This window comes from Engystomops pustulosus, chromosome 9 (genome assembly GCF_040894005.1).
Source record: "Engystomops pustulosus chromosome 9, aEngPut4.maternal, whole genome shotgun sequence".
NCBI lineage: Eukaryota > Metazoa > Chordata > Amphibia > Anura > Leptodactylidae > Engystomops > Engystomops pustulosus.
In genome coordinates, this window is record NC_092419.1 from 103477332 (window position 1) to 103496005 (window position 18674).

At 45.7% G+C, this 18674-nt stretch overlaps 2 protein-coding genes across 2 annotated transcripts; one reads left to right on the forward strand and one right to left on the reverse strand.

The window, feature by feature from the left end:
* Nucleotides 1–264: 264 nt before the first annotated feature.
* LOC140077699 (LHFPL tetraspan subfamily member 3 protein-like) lies at nt 265–10724 on the forward strand. The gene is made up of 4 exons (XM_072125077.1): nt 265–600; nt 2465–2853; nt 3436–3672; nt 10569–10724. The coding sequence occupies exons 2-4, from the start codon at nt 2475–2477 to the stop codon at nt 10589–10591; spliced, it is 639 nt and encodes a 212-aa protein (XP_071981178.1). The 5' UTR covers nt 265–600; nt 2465–2474; the 3' UTR covers nt 10592–10724.
* Nucleotides 10725–11943: 1219 nt separating this feature from the next.
* PCSK1N (proprotein convertase subtilisin/kexin type 1 inhibitor) lies at nt 11944–17511 on the reverse strand. The gene is made up of 3 exons (XM_072125078.1): nt 17327–17511; nt 15197–15783; nt 11944–14051 (listed from the first exon to the last, which is right to left on the reverse strand). Exons 1-3 carry the CDS (start codon nt 17390–17392, stop codon nt 13757–13759), a joined length of 948 nt encoding a protein of 315 aa, XP_071981179.1. The 5' UTR covers nt 17393–17511; the 3' UTR covers nt 11944–13756.
* Nucleotides 17512–18674: the final 1163 nt, after the last annotated feature.

Here is an 18674-nt window from a genome sequence, read left to right on the forward strand (position 1 = left end):
GCTAGCAGTGTTCAGGGGACAGCATGCTCGCTCTGACCCCACTGTGACTACACCCCCATACACAGCGAGCTGCCATGTCCTGACACCTTTCTATCATAGCCCCCATACACAGCGAGCTGCCATGTCCTGTGTCCTGACACCTTTCTATCATAGCCCCCATACACAGCGAGCTGCCATGTCCTGTGTCCTGACACCTTTCTATCATAGCCAGCAGTGGTCAGCATTTTGCTTTCATCAAAAATTCCTGTACTGACTGTTCTCTTGTTGTCCCTGATATATCCAGCCACTGGGAGGCGCCATTGTCAACAGATAATAGGTGTCATTCAATTTATCTGTCAGTGATTGTAATGCTGTATATGGGATTCTAAGTTATACCTTATATTTGTAGCAGCATCTTCTGAGTGGTCTGTCCTATAGCACTGGTACATAACAGGTTAAATATGGCAGCCATATCTGCACCAGTGTAAATGGAGGCTGATATCAGCAGAGAGGGAAGGGGGATGTGTTCTGCTGAGCAGAAGGGGAGGAATCTTAGCTGCGGCTCTCAGGACTGAAAATCCTGCAAATGTGATGCTCTGAGGACAAGGACACAGCATCCGGGTGAGTGACATCCCCTGTGCACCCCTAACCCCTATATATGTGCTGGATGTATGGATCTCAGGGTGGCTGGAGGGAAGAAGGGTTTATATCTATAGTAGCAGGTTCTAGATCAGGTATATGCCGGTATGTCAGGTATCTGTAGGGTGGTCCTGTATCCTCACAAGAGAGTTATATATCTAGAGCTTAACAAGACAGGTTCTAGATCAGGTATATGCCGGTATGTCAGGTATTTGTAGAGTGGTCCTGTATCCTCACAAGAGATTTATATATCTAGAGCTTAACAAGACAGGTTCTAGATCAGGTATATGCCGGTATGTCAGGTATCTGTAGGGTGGTCCTGTATCCTCACAAGAGAGTTATATATCTAGAGCTTAACAAGACAGGTTCTAGATCAGGTATATGCCGGTATGTCAGGTATCTGTAGGGTGGTCCTTTATCCTCACAAGAGAGTTATATATCTAGAGCTTAACAAGACAGGTTCTAGATCAGGCATATGCCGGTATGTCAGGTATCTGTAGGGTGGTCCTTTATCCTCACAAGAAAGTTATATATCTAGAGCTTAACAAGACAGGTTCTAGATCAGGCATATGCCGGTATGTCAGGTATCTGTAGGGTGGTCCTTTATCCTCACAAGAAAGTTATATATCTAGAGCTTAACAAGACAGGTTCTAGATCAGGCATATGCCGGTATGTCAGGTATCTGTAGGGTGGTCCTTTATCCTCACAAGAAAGTTATATATCTAGAGCTTAACAAGACAGGTTCTAGATCAGGCATATGCCGGTATGTCAGGTATCTGTAGGGTGGTCCTTTATCCTCACAAGAGAGTTATATATATAGAGCTTAACAAGACAGGTTCTAGATCAGGCATATGCCGGTATGTCAGGTATCTGTAGGGTGGTCCTTTATCCTCACAAGAGAGTTATATATATAGAGCTTAACAAGACAGGTTCTAGATCAGGCATATGCCGGTATGTCAGGTATCTGTAGGGTGGTCCTTTATCCTCACAAGAGAGTTATATATATAGAGCTTAACAAGACAGGTTCTAGATCAGGTATATGCCGGTATGTCAGGTATCTGTAGGGTGGTCCTTTATCCTCACAAGAGAGTTATATATATAGAGCTTAACAAGACTGGTTCTAGATCAGGCATATGCCGGTATGTCAGGTATCTGTAGGGTGGTCCTGTATCCTCACAAGAGAGTTATATATCTAGAGCTTAACAAGACAGGTTCTAGATCAGGTATATTCCGGTATGTCAGGTATCTGTAGAGTGGTCCTGTATCCTCACAAGAGAGTTATATATCTAGAGCTTAACAAGACTGGTTCTAGATTCGGCATCAGTGCTGAGGGGTTAATGACAGGTTCTAGATTTTATGTTTGCAGTCGAAACAGGATCGGATTTAAATATTTGTATTTAAGAATTGGTGAATACTGGGTAAGCATTGAAGACCGATTCTAGATCAGAGATTTATCTAGAAAGGAAAAAGGGTTTTAAAACTAGATTCTTGAGGTGAAGAGCAGACATCTGGACAGAAGGTGGAGTATTCCGTGTTGAACCATATTCTGGGTTGTGCATATTGAGGAGGTTGGAGCAGGTTCTAGACCATCTATCAGAATAGAGAACGTTGCAGCTTCTGGATTATGTACCTGTTATAGAGATGAAGGTGGGTACTGGACCGTGTTTCTGTGTAGAGATGGAAGTCGGTTTTATCTTTATAGGAGGAGACGGGTTCTAGGTCATGAGGTCATGTGTCTTTATTAAGGAAGTGGGGGTTTCATTTATCAAAATAGTGGAGGATGTTAGTGTTGAGAAGGAGCAGGTTCTAGGTCAGGTATGGTCCTGATATTGTTCTGTCTTTGCAGGTCACCCCTCATGGATCCCACAGGACACGTTCATCTTTATGAGACAGACTTCATCCAGAATGGCCGGGCGATCACCGTTTTATGGGCGTCCTGCACCCTGTTCCTTGGGATCCTGGAGATTGTTGTGCTCCTGCAGCCCACTTGGGTTCTAGGAGGGGAGGGTAGTGGACATTTTGGACTTTACCAGGTGTGTGAGGAGTCAGATTGGGGCACAGAATGTCGGGGTCCTCAGGGGATCCTGGAGGCGCTCCCACCCTTCCAGACTGCGGCTGGCTTCATGCTGGGGGCGCTGCTGCTGGTTCTGCTCAGCTTGGCCTCTATTGTACTGCTGTGGTTCTGTCACTCGGGCACGGTCTACAAGCTCTGCGCTTGGCTTCAGCTCACTGCCGGTAATTGAGGGGTTTAAATCTGGAGATGGGGGGTCTATGACTGACTACTGCCAAAGAGAATTGTCTAGATGAATACAATCAGAAAGTCTATGGGGCACATTTACTAAGAACAGTGTAATGTGCAGTGTCCTGTGTAGTGTGCAGGGGGCGCCAGATTCATGATTTCTGCCGCATGTTCTTCATCCATCTGCCGCCCTCTGCACTGCTCCGACAGAGTGCGCCATTTTTTTTGGTTCACCTTTAACATGGTGTGTGGGGCACATTTCTGTTCGATAAATGTGGCGCACGGTCCAACTGAGCACCGGAGCGCCCCCTTCAGTGCAGAAATTTGTGTCGCATGATGACGAGTGCAGCCGCGACACAGAAGGGTCGCGTGGGACAGATTTGTGGTGCGGACACTTCGAAAATACCTGTGCAAGCAGTTTGCACCTAAAAGAACGTGCAAAGTCTGACAGTAAACTGGCGCACGACTCTTAGTAAATGAGCCCCAATGTCTGTTTCTATTCACCGACAAGCAGAGATTTTAATGTTGCATTGTATGTATCATTTTTGTTAATTACCTGTGGTCTTCGCTTTTCGCAGCTTTCTGCCAGGCCCTGGCCTGTATCCTCTTTCCGGACGGCTGGGACTCCCCTGCTGTGCGCCCCTTCTGTAACTATCGCTCCGACCGATACGAACTGGGGACCTGCTCCGTGCACTGGGGCTTCATTCTGGCCATATTAGGAACCTTTGATTGTCTGGTTCTGTCCATTTTGGGGTTCACGCTCGGGAAACGTCATGACGCACTGAACCCCAGTGATATGAAACCCAACAAGAAAGGTAAGTCAACAGAGTGCCCCCCCATATACAATCCCTGCAGAGTGCCCCATCATACATAGTACCAGCAGAGTGCCCCATCATATACAGTCCCTGCACTGTGCCCCATAATATATAGCAGACTGCCCCCTTCATGTACAGTCCCTGCAGAGGGCCCCATCATATATAGTAGCAGCAGAGTGCCCCATCATATATAGTCCTTGCAGAGTGCCCCATCATATATAGTACCAGCAGACTGCCCCCCTCATATACAGTCCCTGCAGAGTGCCCCATCATATATAGTACCAGCAGAGTGCCCCATCATATATAGTACCAGCAGAGTGCCCCATCATATATAGTACCAGCAGAGTGCCCCATCATATATAGTACCAGCAGACTGCCCCCATCATATATAGTACCAGCAGAGTATCCCCATCATATATAGTACCAGCAAAGTGCCCCATCATATATAGTACCAGCAGAGTATCCCCATCATATATAGTACCAGCAGAGTATCCCCATCATATATAGTACCAGCAGAGTATCCCCATCATATATACGGTAGTACCAGCAAAGTATCCCCATCATATATAGTACCAGCAGACTGCCCCCATCATATATAGTCCCTGCAGAGTGCCCCCTCATATATAGTACCAGCAGAGTATCCCCATCATATATAGTCCCTGCAGAGTATCCCCATCATATATAGTCCCTGCAGAGTGCCCCATCATATATAGTCCCTGCAGAGTATCCCCATCATATATAGTCCCTGCAGAGTGCCCCATCATATATAGTCCCTGCAGAGTATCCCCATCATATATAGTCCCTGCAGAGTGCCCCATCATATATAGTCCCTGCAGAGTATCCCCATCATATATAGTCCCTGCAGAGTGCCCCCTCATATATAGTACCAGCAGAGTACATCCATTTTGGGAGACTTCCCAACGTTTGTGGACCCTATGTATAAAACTTATCATAATTAGAGCCCTCCCATAGATGAAGTGTTTGTACTTGGTTTTGGCCTGGTAGATCCATAATGTGTTTCCTGTATCTAAGTTTCAATCGGAATCCCTGTTATCCATAGCAACCAGTCAGAGGCCACCTTGTGTCTTACAAAATCAGATTCGTAAATGAAAGCTGCCTTCTGATTGGCTACTATGGACAAAATGGAGGCCTTCGTATTTTAGGCCTGGTGGATGGAGCTAAATATGATAGTTATTGTATAGTGTGTAATAAGAATGGAGAAACATCTAGAGCCTCTTCCTCCATCACTTCTTGTTTTCTTCTGGTTCCTCTCTTCATTTATAGCTGTAATTAGCAAATTATTAGTGGGGCAACTTCCCTAAAGAGCCGCAGAACATCCTCCAGTATATATACCGCAGAGCATCCCCCTGTATAACTACCGCAGAGCATCCCCCTGTATAACTACCGCAGAGCATCCCCCTGTATAACTACCGCAGAGCATCCCCCTATATAACTACCGCAGAGCATCCCCCTGTATATATACCACAAAGCATCCCCCTGTATATATACCGCAGAGCATCCCCCTGTATATATACCGCAGAGCATCCCCCTGTATATATACCGCGGAGCATCCCCCTGTATATATACCGCAGAGCATCCCCCTGTATATATACCACAAAGCATCCCCCTGTATTTATACCGCAGAGCAACCCCCTGTATATATACCGCAGAGCATCCCCCTGTATATATACCCCAGAGCATTCCCCTGTATATATACTGCATAGCATCCCCCTGTATATATACCACAGAGCATCCCCCTGTATATATACCCCAGAGCATTCCCCTGTATATATACTGCAGAGCATCCCCCTGTATATATACCACAGAGCATCCCCCTGTATATATACCCCAGAGCATCCTCCTGTACATATACCCCAGAGCATTCCCCTGTATATATACTGCAGAGCATCCCCCTGTATATATACCGCTGAGCATCCCTCAGTATATCTACTCCAGAGCATCTCACAGTACATCCACTGCAGAGCATTCCCCTGTATATATAACGCAGAGCATCCCCCTGTATAACTACCGCAGAGCATCCCCCTGTATAACTACCACAGAGCATCCCCCTGTATATATACCGCAGAGCATCCCCCTGTATATATACCGCAGAGCATCCCCTTGTATATATACCCCAGAACATCCCCCTGTATATATACCGCAGAGCATCCCCCTGTATATATACCACAGAGCATCCCCCTGTATATATACCGCAGAGCATCCCCCTGTATATATACCGCAGAGCATCCCCCTGTATATATACCGCAGAGCATCCCCCTGTATTACTACCGCAGAGCATCCCCCTGTATTACTACCGCAGAGGATCCCCCTGTATTACTACCGCAGAGCATCCCCCTGTATAACTACCGCAGAGCATCCCCCTGTATAACTACCGCAGAGCATCCCCCTGTATAACTACCGCAGAGCATTCCCCTGTATATATACCGCAGAGCATCCCCCTGTATAACTACCGCAGAGCATCCCCCTGTATAACTACCGCAGAGCATCCCCCTGTATAACTACCGCAGAGCATCCCCCTGTATAACTACCGCAGAGCATTCCCCTGTATATATACCGCAGAGCATCCCCCTGTATATATACCGCAGAGCATCCCCCTGTATATATACCACAGAGCATCCCCCTGTATATATACCCCAGAACATCCCCCTGTATATATACCGCAGAGCATCCCCCTGTATATATACCGCAGAGCATCCCCCTGTATAACTACCGCAGAGCATCCCCCTGTATAACTACCGCAGAGCATCCCCCTGTATAACTACTGCAGAGCATCCCCCTGTATAACTACCGCAGAGCATTCCCCTGTATAACTACCGCAGAGCATCCCCCTGTATAACTACCGCAGAGCATCCCCCTGTATAACTACCGCAGAGCATCCCCCTGTATAACTACCACAGAGCATCCCCCAGTATATATACTGCAGAGCATCTCCCTGTATATATACCGCAGAGCATTCCCCTGTATATATACTGCAGAGCATCCCCCTGTATATATACCGCAGAGCATCCCCCTGTATATATACCGCAGAGCATCCCCCTGTATAACTACCGCAGAGCATCCCCCTGTATAACTACCGCAGAGCATCCCCCTGTATAACTACCGCAGAGCATCCCCCTGTATAACTACCGCAGAGCATCCCCCTGTATAACTACCGCAGAGCATCCCCCTGTATAACTACCGCAGAACATCCCCCTGTATAACTACCGCAGAGCATCCCCCTGTATAACTACCGCAGAGCATCCCCCTGTATAACTACCGCAGAGCATCCCCCTGTATAACTACCGCAGAGCATCCCCCTGTATATATACTGCAGACCATCCCCCTGTATATATACCGCAGAGCATCCCCCTGTATAACTACCACAGAGCATCCCCCAGTATATATACTGCAGAGCATCTCCCTGTATATATACCGCAGAGCATTCCCCTGTATATATACTGCAGAGCATCCCCCTGTATATATACCGCAGAGCATCCCCCTGTATAACTACCGCAGAGCATCCCCCTGTATATATACCGCAGAGCATCCCCCTGTATATATACCGCAGAGCATCCCCCTGTATATATACCGCAGAGCATCCCCCTGTATATATACCGCAGAGCATCCCCCTGTATATATACCGCAGAGCATCCCCCTGTATAACTACCGCAGAGCATCCCCCTGTATATATACCGCAGAGCATCCCCCTGTATATATACCCCAGAGCATCCCCCTGTATATATACCCCAGAGCATCCCCCTGTATATATACCCCAGAGCATCCCCCTGTATATATACCGCAGAGCATCCCCCTGTATATATATCGCAGAGCATCCCCCTGTATATATACCGCAGAGCATTCCCCTGTATAACTACTGCAGAGCATCCCCCTGTATATATACCGCAGAGCATCCCCCTGTATATATACCACAGAGCATCCCCCTGTATAACTACCACAGAGCATCCCCCAGTATATATACCGCAGAGCATCCCCCTGTATATATACCGCAGAGCATCCCCAAGTACATCTACTGCAGAGCATTGCACAATATATCTACTGCAGAGCATCCCCCAGTATATCTACAGCAGAGCGTCCCCCATCATGCGGTATCTAAAGCAGAGCATCGCACAGTATATGTACTGCAGAGTATCACACACAGTATATCTAGTGCAAAGCAACCCCCATTATATTTACGGCAGAGCATCACACTATGGGGCACATTTACTAAGGGCCGTGCGCCAGTTTTCTCTTGGACTTTTCCGTTCTTTTTAGAACTGCTTGCACAGGTATTTAAGAAGTGCCTGCGCCACATTTGTGTGGCGGCTGCACTAGTCTTCTTGCAACACAAATTTCTGCATTAAAATGTGTGTTCCGTCGCACCGTGCGCCACATTTATCATGCAAAGTCTGACAGAAATGTGTCATGCGGCCCATGTTAAAGCCCACCACAAAAAGTTGGTGCACTCTGTCGGAGCAGTACAGGGGGCGCCAGATTCATGGAGAACAGGAGCCACAAATCCTGAATCTGGCGCCCCCTGCAGACTACACAGGACACTGCACATAGTAAAGACTTTAATGTTTTTAGTAGAAGACAGTTTTATACATTGTAGTCTTAGACAGGAGTGTATTATAATATAGGCCCACCAAATCTTATACTGAAATCCTTATACATATCCCTATGGAGAGCAGCGCTCTCCCCCTCCTCCTCTTCCCCTGGTACGGCAGTGTGAATATAGCCAAACATTGCTATTCTTCTGGGGTAGGGCAGCTCCTAGAGACAACATTCGGGTGACAGGTCTTCTTTAAGTGAAAACATAAACAGATCCTTCAAAACCGCTCTCCTGAATTTTCAGGGCCGTACTTCATCTTTCTGCAGTATTTCTTTAGTGTCCGGAGGAGAGTGTTGCCAGGATACCAGACATCCCCCATCTCCTGTCCACAACATTCACAGAATAGTGAGAGGCTGCCCCTAGTAACCAAAGCAGGTGTATTATATATGTATTATAGTACAGAGAATGCAGCAATAACCTGCAGTATTATAGTAGTTATATTCCTGTACATAGGGGGCAGTATTATAGTAGTTATATTCTTGTACATAGGGGGCAGTATTATAGTAGTTATATTCTTGTACATAGGGGGCAGTATTATAATAGTTATATTCCTGTACATAGGGGGCAGTATTATAGTAGTTATATACTTGTACATAGGGGGCAGTATTATAGTAGTTATATTCTTGTACATAGGGGGCAGTATTATAGTAGTTATATTCCTGTACATAGGGGGCAGTATTATAGTAGTTATATTCTTGTACATAGGGGGCAGTATTATAATAGTTATATTCTTGTACATAGGGGGCAGTATTATAGTAGTTATATTCCTGTACATAGGGGGCAGTATTATAGTAGTTATATTCTTGTACATAGGGGGCAGTATTATAATAGTTATATTCTTGTACATAGGGGGCAGTATTATAGTAGTTATATTCTTGTACATAGGGGGCATTATTATAGTAGTTATATTCTTGTACATAGGGAGCAGTATTATAGTAGTTATATTCTTGTACATAGGGGGCAGTATTATAGTAGTTATATTCTTGTACATAGGGGGCAGTATTATAGTAGTTATATTCTTGTACATAGGGGGCAGTATTATAGTAGTTATATTCTTGTTCATAGGGGGCAGTATTATAGTAGTTATATTCTTGTACATAGGGGGCAGTATTATAGTAGTTATATTCTTGTACATAGGGGTCAGTATTATAGTAGTTATATTCTTGTACATAGGGGGCAGTATTATAGTAGTTATATTCTTGTACATAGGGGGCAGTATTATAGTAGTTATATTCCTGTACATAGGGGGCAGTATTATAGTAGTTATATTCTTGTACATAGGGGGCAGTATTATAATAGTTATATTCTTGTACATAGGGGGCAGGATTATAGTAGTTATATTCTTGTACATAGGGGGCAGTATTATAGTAGTTATATTCTTGTACATAGGGGCAGTATTATAGTAGTTATATTCTTGTACATAGGGGGCAGTATTATAGTAGTTATATTCCTGTACATAGGGGGCAGTATTATAGTAGTTATATTCCTGTACATAGGGGGCAGTATTATAGTAGTTATATTCCTGTACATAGGGGGCAGTATTATAGTAATATTCTTGTACATAGGGGGCAGTATTATAGTAGTTATATTCCTGTACATAGGGGGCAGTATTATAGTAGTTATATTCCTGTACATAGGGGGCAGTATTATAGTAGTTATATTCCTGTACATAGGGGGCAGTATTATAGTAGTTATATTCCTGTACATAGGGGGCAGTATTATAGTAGTTATATTCTTGTACATAGGGAGCAGTATTATAGTAGTTATATTCTTGTACATAGGAGGCAGTATTGTAGTATTTTCAGCAACCTCCTACAGTGAGGCAGAGATGGTCAGTCTCTGTGTGATTCATGTTCCTGTCCTTGTAATGAATCTTCATTTCTTGGCTCCTCTGCTGTCCTTGCACATTTGGAGGCTGTGGCAGTTCGCACATTGAGGTGTAGATAATAATTAGCTGGCAGTGACTCAGCAATAAAGGAAGTTTTGGAGGGAGGAACATCAGAATACAATATCCTCAGCATATATCTTCTAGTCCTTGACTCGTCCTTTCTATTTATAGCTCCTTTCTTAGCTCCTTTTGTTCCTGGCAACGCTTGATGATTATTTGTTCATGTCATTATTGACACTACCCATCTTTCCCAGAATCCTGCATGTCATATAGAAACATTATACAGGATCCCAGGAAAGCTGGGTGATGCTCCCTGTGTAAATTGTAATGTTGGTGCCATTGCCCATCACCCAGCTTTCTCAGATGCGGATTATTGACAGTGATATTTTTGTTTTTCAGAGTTCCCCTCAGAAACCCTCTGACCGTGGGCATCACCGCGGGTATCACATGGAAGATTCACCATTTTTGGATGTTCAATGTCTGACGAGTTTTGTGCTGCTGATGTCATTGCAACCAAATGTTTTATTCTGCTATAATAAAGATAATTGTTTATTAGGTGGCGTCACTGTGGAGAGCGGATTATGTACCTCCAGAATGTCCGAAATTATGAAGGGGACGTCCACTTTCAGCAAACAATTGATATTTTATGTGCAAAGAATAGTTATACAATGTTTTAATATATATTTTGTATCAATTCCTCACTGTTCTCTAGTTTCTAGCTGTCATTCCATAGGAAGCTTCAGTGTCACTGGTCATGTGATGTCACACAGGTGCACGGCTCGTTATATCCCTGGTCATGTGATGTCACACAGGTGCACGGCTCGTTATATCCCTGGTCATGTGATGTCACACAGGTGCACGGCTCGTTATATCCCTGGTCATGTGATGTCACACAGGTGCACGGCTCGTTATATCCCTGGTCATGTGATGTCACACGGGTGCACGGCTTGTTGTATCCCTGGTCATGTGATGTCACACAGGTGCACAGCTTGTTATATCCCTGGTCATGTGATGTCACACAGGTGCACGGCTCATTGTATCCCTGGTCATGTGATGTCACACAGGTGCACGGCTCATTGTATCCCTAGTCATGTGATGTCACACAGGTGCACGGCTTGTTATATCTCTGGTCATGTGATGTCACACAGGTGCCCGGCATGTTATATCCCTGGTCATGTGATGTCACACAGGTGCACGACTCGTTATATCCCTGGTCATGTGATGTCACACAGGTGCACAGCTCGTTATATCCTTGATCATGTGTGACATCACATGACCCGGGATATAACGAATTGCGCACCTGTGTGACATCACATGACCAGGGACATATAATCAGCAGGGCACCTGTGTGACATCACATGACCAGGGATATATAACGAATCGCGCACCTGTGTGACATCACATGTCCAGGGACATATAATGAGCCAGGCACCTGTGTGACATCACATGACCAGGGACATATAATGAGCAGGGCACCTGTGTGATAATTATTTGCTATAAGTGGACAACCCCTTTAAGTTTTGCATTTCTTTACAGGGTCTAGGGGCTCTCTGGGGTCTTAATTTTGGTTCATATCTGTGTAGGGGGTCTGAGGTCTATAGTAGTTGGGGATGTTGCATTTTGATGTTTAGGGGCTGGACTAAAGTCTAGTAGTGGGGCTGTATTAATGTTGGGGTGCGATATAGGCGGTCCCCATGCCTTAGGTTGGGGTGTGGCCTATAGACATGGGTGTGGCCTGAGTATGATGTGTAATAGAGAGACACGGGACACACAGTCAGGTTTGGATACACCATTTTATTTACCTGCAGAGCAATATACAATAAGTGACATCTGGTTACTGGTTAGTGCACATCTAAGCGATAAGCGAGGATAGAAAAATAACACACATTAAAAACCGGGACACAGAGCAGAGTGACGATGGGGGGACACAGCGGGGTCACAGATGTAGAGATATAGATATGACTTATAGGTTTTGGACTGGTGCTGTGTACAGTATACGGGAGGTGGAACATTCTGGAAACATCAGGCCTGATACATCACCAGGGTCACTTTTGTCCTTGGCGACCAATCAGAGTCAGTTTCTCATTTCTACAGTGCAGTTTACAAAATGAAAGCTGAGTTCTGATTGGTTACTCTGGGGACCAGAGGCCTGTTGCTCTATGAGGCCCATGTTATGCTGGTATTTTAAGGACAGATGTGTGGGTGGGGGGGCTATGACCCCCTGTAGCAGCTTTTGGGAAAGTGTTTCAGGTTTTGATATGTGTGAACTATTATTTTAAGGTGCAGCAATGTCATTGGTTTCTTACATTCTTCATCTTGGCGATAGAAAAAGGCTCTGAGTAAATGTAAAGCCCATATTAAAGGGGAACTCCACTTTTTTTTCTAAAATCTCAAAAACATGGTAATTCATTCAAATAATTTTTCAGGCCATTGGGAAAAAAATGATGGACTCCTTCTAATTACCCCTTTAAATGTCCCCCAAATGCCCTAATTGATGCTAACATCACCCCGTCTGTTAGTATGAGGGATATTTTATAATATTTTATTCAAAAGTGGAGTTCACCTTTAAGACAGTAGAGGTTGAGGATCATTGGTTTTGGCTTTGGGCCAAATGGAAATGACCTAATATTGAATATGAAGACAGTGTCCTTCTTGGGTCAGGGGTGGTGGGTCACTGATATCTAAGATGGCGCTGGCTGGTATGTGGTGGTTATTGGGGTTGGAGGACGACCTGTTACCTCCGACGAGGTCAAGTTGAATTAAATGTCCTAATAGGGAGGTCATCCATGGAAACTTGGCTTAAGTCAGCCATATTCATAATACACATGTCATGTATTCTGATTGGAGGATATGAACAGATGTAGGGGAGGGACATTTTTGGATTTATAGCCCATCTGATACACAGGCTATCAAATATAAAGATAATCTATCATCCAGAATGACCATGTTAGGTAATATCCCTGGGCAGGGCTTTGAAATCTTTATATTCCAGGATTGTAGATTGTAGTGGGTGTTTTTTCCTCACACTGCTGTGCTCTTATCTCTTTGCAGTATTAACTCCTCCAAATACCCTTCCTTCTGCTCTGAATAAGAGCTGTAGAAAGCTTCTGTTTGAATACTACAGCTTTATGAAAGGGGCTGGGGCTGTAAAACAATTCAACGCAGAGAGCTCAGAGCACAGCAGTGTGAGGACTGTTTGAATCCTGGAATATAAATCAATGTCACTGCTCCTGCTAGCAACATACACAGTAGTATGATTACACATCTCTCCAGGAACACTACATAACATGGGCTGCACTCTGTGTGGTCACATCTGCTGTCAGGTTCCCTTTGATATTGTGATTGCGTAGCTGATTAATGCCCCTTTCTGCCCAGATGGCAGTGAATTTAGTCTACAGGATGGTTTTCTTACATACATAAGCTTTAGATTAGCCAATGCCAGGAAACCAACATGGGAGAAGGCACAGCGTCCGACCGCCAGCTGAGAGATGGATGGACAGATACAGTTATGTATGTGGGGTCACATGAGGGACCTATGTGCTGGATGATGATGATGATGATGATGATGTGGACAGTGATGCGGATGGCTAGTCAGGGAAATACTTCAGCAGCTGCTCCGTGACCCTCTGATCTGTAAAGTGTTGGGGTCGGTTCTGAATATCGAGGTCGCTCTCAATCCTCTTTCTGTGGAGCATCCCATTGGAGGTGTAGTCAGGGACTACGTTATCAGTGTCCAGACGTTTGACACGCAGCAGATTGGCGGGGGTGTCTTCATCATGGTTGTCGTCCAGCGAGCGCCGCATGCGTCGGGGTGGGCCTGGTGGCAGGCGCTGAGACATTTCGGCATCATTCATTGCAGATAGGACCCGTGTTACAAGATACCTGCAAAAGCACAGAACATAATCTAATCATTCCATAATTACTCTGGAACTGGCAGGGCTAAGGTTGCAATACTGGTCACAACAGAGGACGGTTCTCAAAAATACTGGTCACAACAGAGGACGGTTCTCAAAAATACAGGCCACAACAGAGGACGGGTCTCAAAAATACAGGCCACAACAGAGGACGGGTCTCAAAAGTACTGATGTCAACAGAGGACGGGTCTCAAAAGTACTGATCACAACAGAGGACGGGTCTCAAAAGTACTGATCACAACAGAGGATGGGTCTCAAAAATAGTGGTCACAACAGAGGATGGGTCTCAAAAATACAGACCACAACAGAGGATGGGTCTCAAAAGTACTGATCACAACAGAGGACGGGTCTCAAAAATACTGGTCACAACAGAGGACGGGTCTCAAAAATACTGGTCACAACAGAGGACGAGTCTCAAAAATACTGGTCACAACACAGGATGGGTCTCAAATATACTGGTCACAACAGAGGAGGGGTCTCAAAAATACTGGTCACAACAGAGGATCGGCCTAAAAAATACTGGCCACAACAGAGAATGGGTCTCAAATATACTGGTCACAACAGAGGATGGGTCTCAAAAATACTGGTCACAACAGAGGATGGGTCTCAAAAATACTGGTCACAACAGAGGACGGGTCTCAAAAATACTGGTCACAATAAAGGACGGGTCTCAAAAATACTGGTCACAACAGAGGATGGGTCTCAAAAATACCGGTCACAACAGAGGATGGGTCTCAAATATACTGGTCACAACAGAGGACAGGTCTCAAAAATACTGGTCACAACAGAGGACGGTCCTTAAAAATACTGGCCACAACAGAGGATGGGTCTCAAATATACTGGTGTCAACAGAGGACAGTCCTCAAAAATATTGGTCACAACAGAGGACGGGTCTCAAAAATATAGGCTACAACAGAGGATGGGTATCCAAAATACTGGTCGCAACAGAGGATGGGTCTCAAAAATACTGGTCACAACAGAGGATGGGTCTCAAAAATACTAGTCACAACAGAAGATGGGTCTCAAATATACTGGTCACAACAGAGGATGGTATCCCAGGGCACCCACATTCCATCCAGTCTGATAGTGTAAGCTTTATACCCTTTCTCCTACCTTAACATTTCTTCATCCATGGGATATCCTTCATCGTTGGCCTCCTCTGGCTGAAGGTGTAAGGCAGGACCCTCGTAGGCCCGATTCTGCCTGTAATGACTCTGTGCCATCTGGTTTCGTGACATCTGTGGTCTTGTACGGCTTGCCATGACCCCTGTATCATCATAGTCTTGGTATGGTCTCTGATAATCCGATATGTCAGATGGGACAGGACCTGGAAAACCCTGAAGTTGGTCAGCATAGGCCTTACCCTGGTTGATTTGGTTCCACAGATGAAGAAGGTTTGCGAGGTACACGGTCTCCTTATCCCTCCTCTGACCTTCTTCCACCAGCTGTTGGAGGGATGGACTATCATGTGTAGGCTCCACTCTTCGGGGGTCGCCCATCCTCTCCAATGCTCTGGCAAGAAGTTCTTCTTGAGGGTAAGCAGCCAGTCGTGCAAGCATGGCCTGACTTAGGTCAGGGTACAAAGGCTCGTTACGGAGCGGTTCTGACGGCAAGTAGGACATCATGTCGGCCTCGTAAGGTAGGCTTCTTCTGACCCTTCGAGCAACTCCAAGGTCATCATGGGTCAATACTCCCAGAGGCTGGATGTGGAAGCAGAAAGGAGAGAGCTGTAAGTGGATTTCTCTACCGGCCAGGCCATCAGCTGCTCCATATTACAATCAATAGAAACGTATTTAGCCCTCACTGAAGGGCGGTATAAAAATCACAAGACACTGACGAAGAACAGGCCTCGCGTTTCTGCCCTGAATAAGAGTCCACCTCTCGTCACCTATATGTCCATACTATGAGAGGGATGGAGTCTGCGAGGATGGTTGGGGAGTTACCTTGTGTCTCTGCCACCATGTCTGGCCCTTCATTGACTTCTCCAAACTTCTCGACACTATGTAGCATTTTTATATAGACACTACATGAAGCTATAATGTAAGTACTCTATGGTGGTATTTGGGCATTCAGTGGTAGCATAAGTGTGACATTAGGTGGTAATTAGGTGGATCAATTATGTAATTTCAAGCACTGCCTGGGACTCCATAGTACTATTATTTGGGTACTCTATAGTACTATTATTTGGGTACTATATAGTACTATTATGTGGGTACTTTTTTTCTCTTAAAATCAAGGGCATAGGAACCCTAAAGAAGAGCAGAACCTGCCAGAGTATCAGTGTGCTTGGTTTCCAATCCTTCATCCTGGTGGTAGATGTCCACCAATGTTTAAGCAATGAGCGGTTTTGTTTTGTGTGGCTTTTCGGTGGATGGTGTACTACATGGCGGTATTATGTAGCCTTTATGTGCCACTAATAGTGACACGGTATAATACTATTGTTATTAATGGCTCATTATGAGGTGGTATTATTTATGATATAAGTGGCACTTGTGTATGGAGCTGTATAGTTCTATAACTCGGGCTCCTCTTGGTGGTACTTTGTATACACCACAACACCATTCTACGGGCAGCTTGTAGCAGTATTATGTAAGTACTGCACGCTATAATGTATGAACAGTGAAGCACTAGGTGACAACACGTATTCCCGGCGGTCTATAATGCGATCCCTGAGGAGTTATTCTATATATACCCCTATGCGCGGTAGTACGGCATTACTTACTGTATAATACCGCCCTGTATGTATTATATGATACTGGCAGCATCCTGTCATTAGCGCTAATCCCTGGCATCTCTGACTAATATCCCACAGCCCCGGGAGAAAATGTCATTACTGGTAACGAGGTAACCGCGCTGTATGGGCTCCTATATACAGGCTGAGTCATATGGCGGTCTCCTAATCACATGAAGGGGGCTTATTAGATCAGAGGAGGGGGAGGGGGCCCAGGCTCCTGGTAACGATGCCCGTATAGATACCATGTGGCGGTTTTTACCAACAGATATTGTGACCCATCCAAGTCTACGGACCCCCGGAGGAGAGGAAGCCTCTGGGGTCCCCAGGGTGGTCTAATGACGGCCACAGGCATGAAGACCCCCCAGATGATGTTATACCAAGATGCGATAAGAAGACAATAAGCGGTGACGCAAAGAGACCCCCGGGAGCGATCAGAGAGATGATAGATGGAGGAAGAGGAGGATGGAGAAGAGATGAAGGACAGACAGACAGAGATAAGTGACACTCACCTTGCTGAGAGCGCTGGGGACAGACAGACAGACAGTGACAGCCACCAACAGGATACAGGGGCCCATCCTGACAGAAAGACGCTGCTGCCCTGATATGAGAATGCTGTTACTGCTGGAAGGAGCACCCGGGATCTGCCGGAGGATACAGGAGGGGAGGAGGAGGGCGAGAGCGCCACCCCCATGCTGCATTGTCACAGCATCATCTGCGGGAGAAGAGGGGGGAGAGATGGAGGGAGGGAAACAGGGGGAATGGAGGATGCCCAAGGTGCTCACCTGCTCCTAATACACAGATATCAGGCCTGTCACCCGCTCCTAATACACAGATATGAGGCCTGTCACCTGCTCCTAATACACAGATATCAGGCCTGTCACCTGCTTCTTATACATAGATATCAGGCCTGTCACCTGCTCCTAATACACAGATATCAGGCCTGTCACCTGCTCCTAATACACAGATATCAGGCCTGTCACCTGCTCCTAATACACAGATATCAGGCCTGTCACCTGCTCCTAATACACAGATATCAGGCATGTCACCTGCTCCTAATACACAGATATCAGGCCTGTCACCTGCTCCTAATACATAGATATCAGGCCTGTCATCTGCTCCTTATACACAGATTTCAGGCCTGTCACCTGCTCCTAATACATAGATATCAGGCCTGTCACCTCCTCCTAATACACAGATATCAGGCCTGTCACCTGCTCCTAATACACAGATATCAGGCCTGTCACCTGCTCCTAATACACAGATATCAGGCCTGTCACCTGCTCCTTATGTATAGAGATAAGACTTGTCATCTGCGTCTAATATACAAGAATCAGATCTCCCTCTCATATACAGAGATCACCCCTGGAATCTCCAACCTCCTCCTTATATACAGGTAGCGGCTTGTCTATATTACCTGAGGTCTCTATATACTGCTATTATACACATTTACTTACAGGGTCACCGGAGTTCACAGAATTGCTAGTGTATAATGCGCTGTGTGGGGAGTCACATAGATCGTGCGCCTGATATCCTGCATGTGTTGCTTCCCCGCTCAGGTCCCCGGAGTTCACCTTCTTTTTTGTGGTGCATTTTTTGTAACACAATTTTAAAAGTTAAATCCCGCGATAACTCCGAATAAGTCGGTCCGTCTGAAGGCACACCCCCTAATTTGTGTGGCATAGAGGCCAGCGCAGCCGCGCCACAATCCCAGCGCAGACACTAAAAAGCGTGCGGGACCCTTAGTAAATGAGCCCCTACGAGCCGGGCTGGAAGTGTGAGGGGCGGGGCAGTATAATAACTTTCCATTGATGGAACAGGAAGCATGGGTGTGATGGTTGGATAGGACTACAACTCCCA

Bases quoted from the DNA above. Each gene is read 5' to 3' on its own strand.
- LOC140077699 (XM_072125077.1), top strand. From the start codon at position 2,475: ATGGATCCCACAGGACACGTTCATCTTTATGAGACAGACTTCATCCAG. The intron at 2,854-3,435 runs GTAATTGAGGGG...CGCTTTTCGCAG, and splicing joins TTGGCTTCAGCTCACTGCCG to CTTTCTGCCAGGCCCTGGCC. The intron at 3,673-10,568 runs GTAAGTCAACAG...TTTGTTTTTCAG, and splicing joins TATGAAACCCAACAAGAAAG to AGTTCCCCTCAGAAACCCTC.
- PCSK1N (XM_072125078.1), bottom strand. From the start codon at position 17,392: ATGGGCCCCTGTATCCTGTTGGTGGCTGTCACTGTCTGTCTGTCTGTC. The intron at 15,784-17,326 runs GTGAGTGTCACT...TTCCACATCCAG, and splicing joins TCCCCAGCGCTCTCAGCAAG to CCTCTGGGAGTATTGACCCA. The intron at 14,052-15,196 runs GTAGGAGAAAGG...GTGCTTTTGCAG, and splicing joins ATGGATGAAGAAATGTTAAG to GTATCTTGTAACACGGGTCC.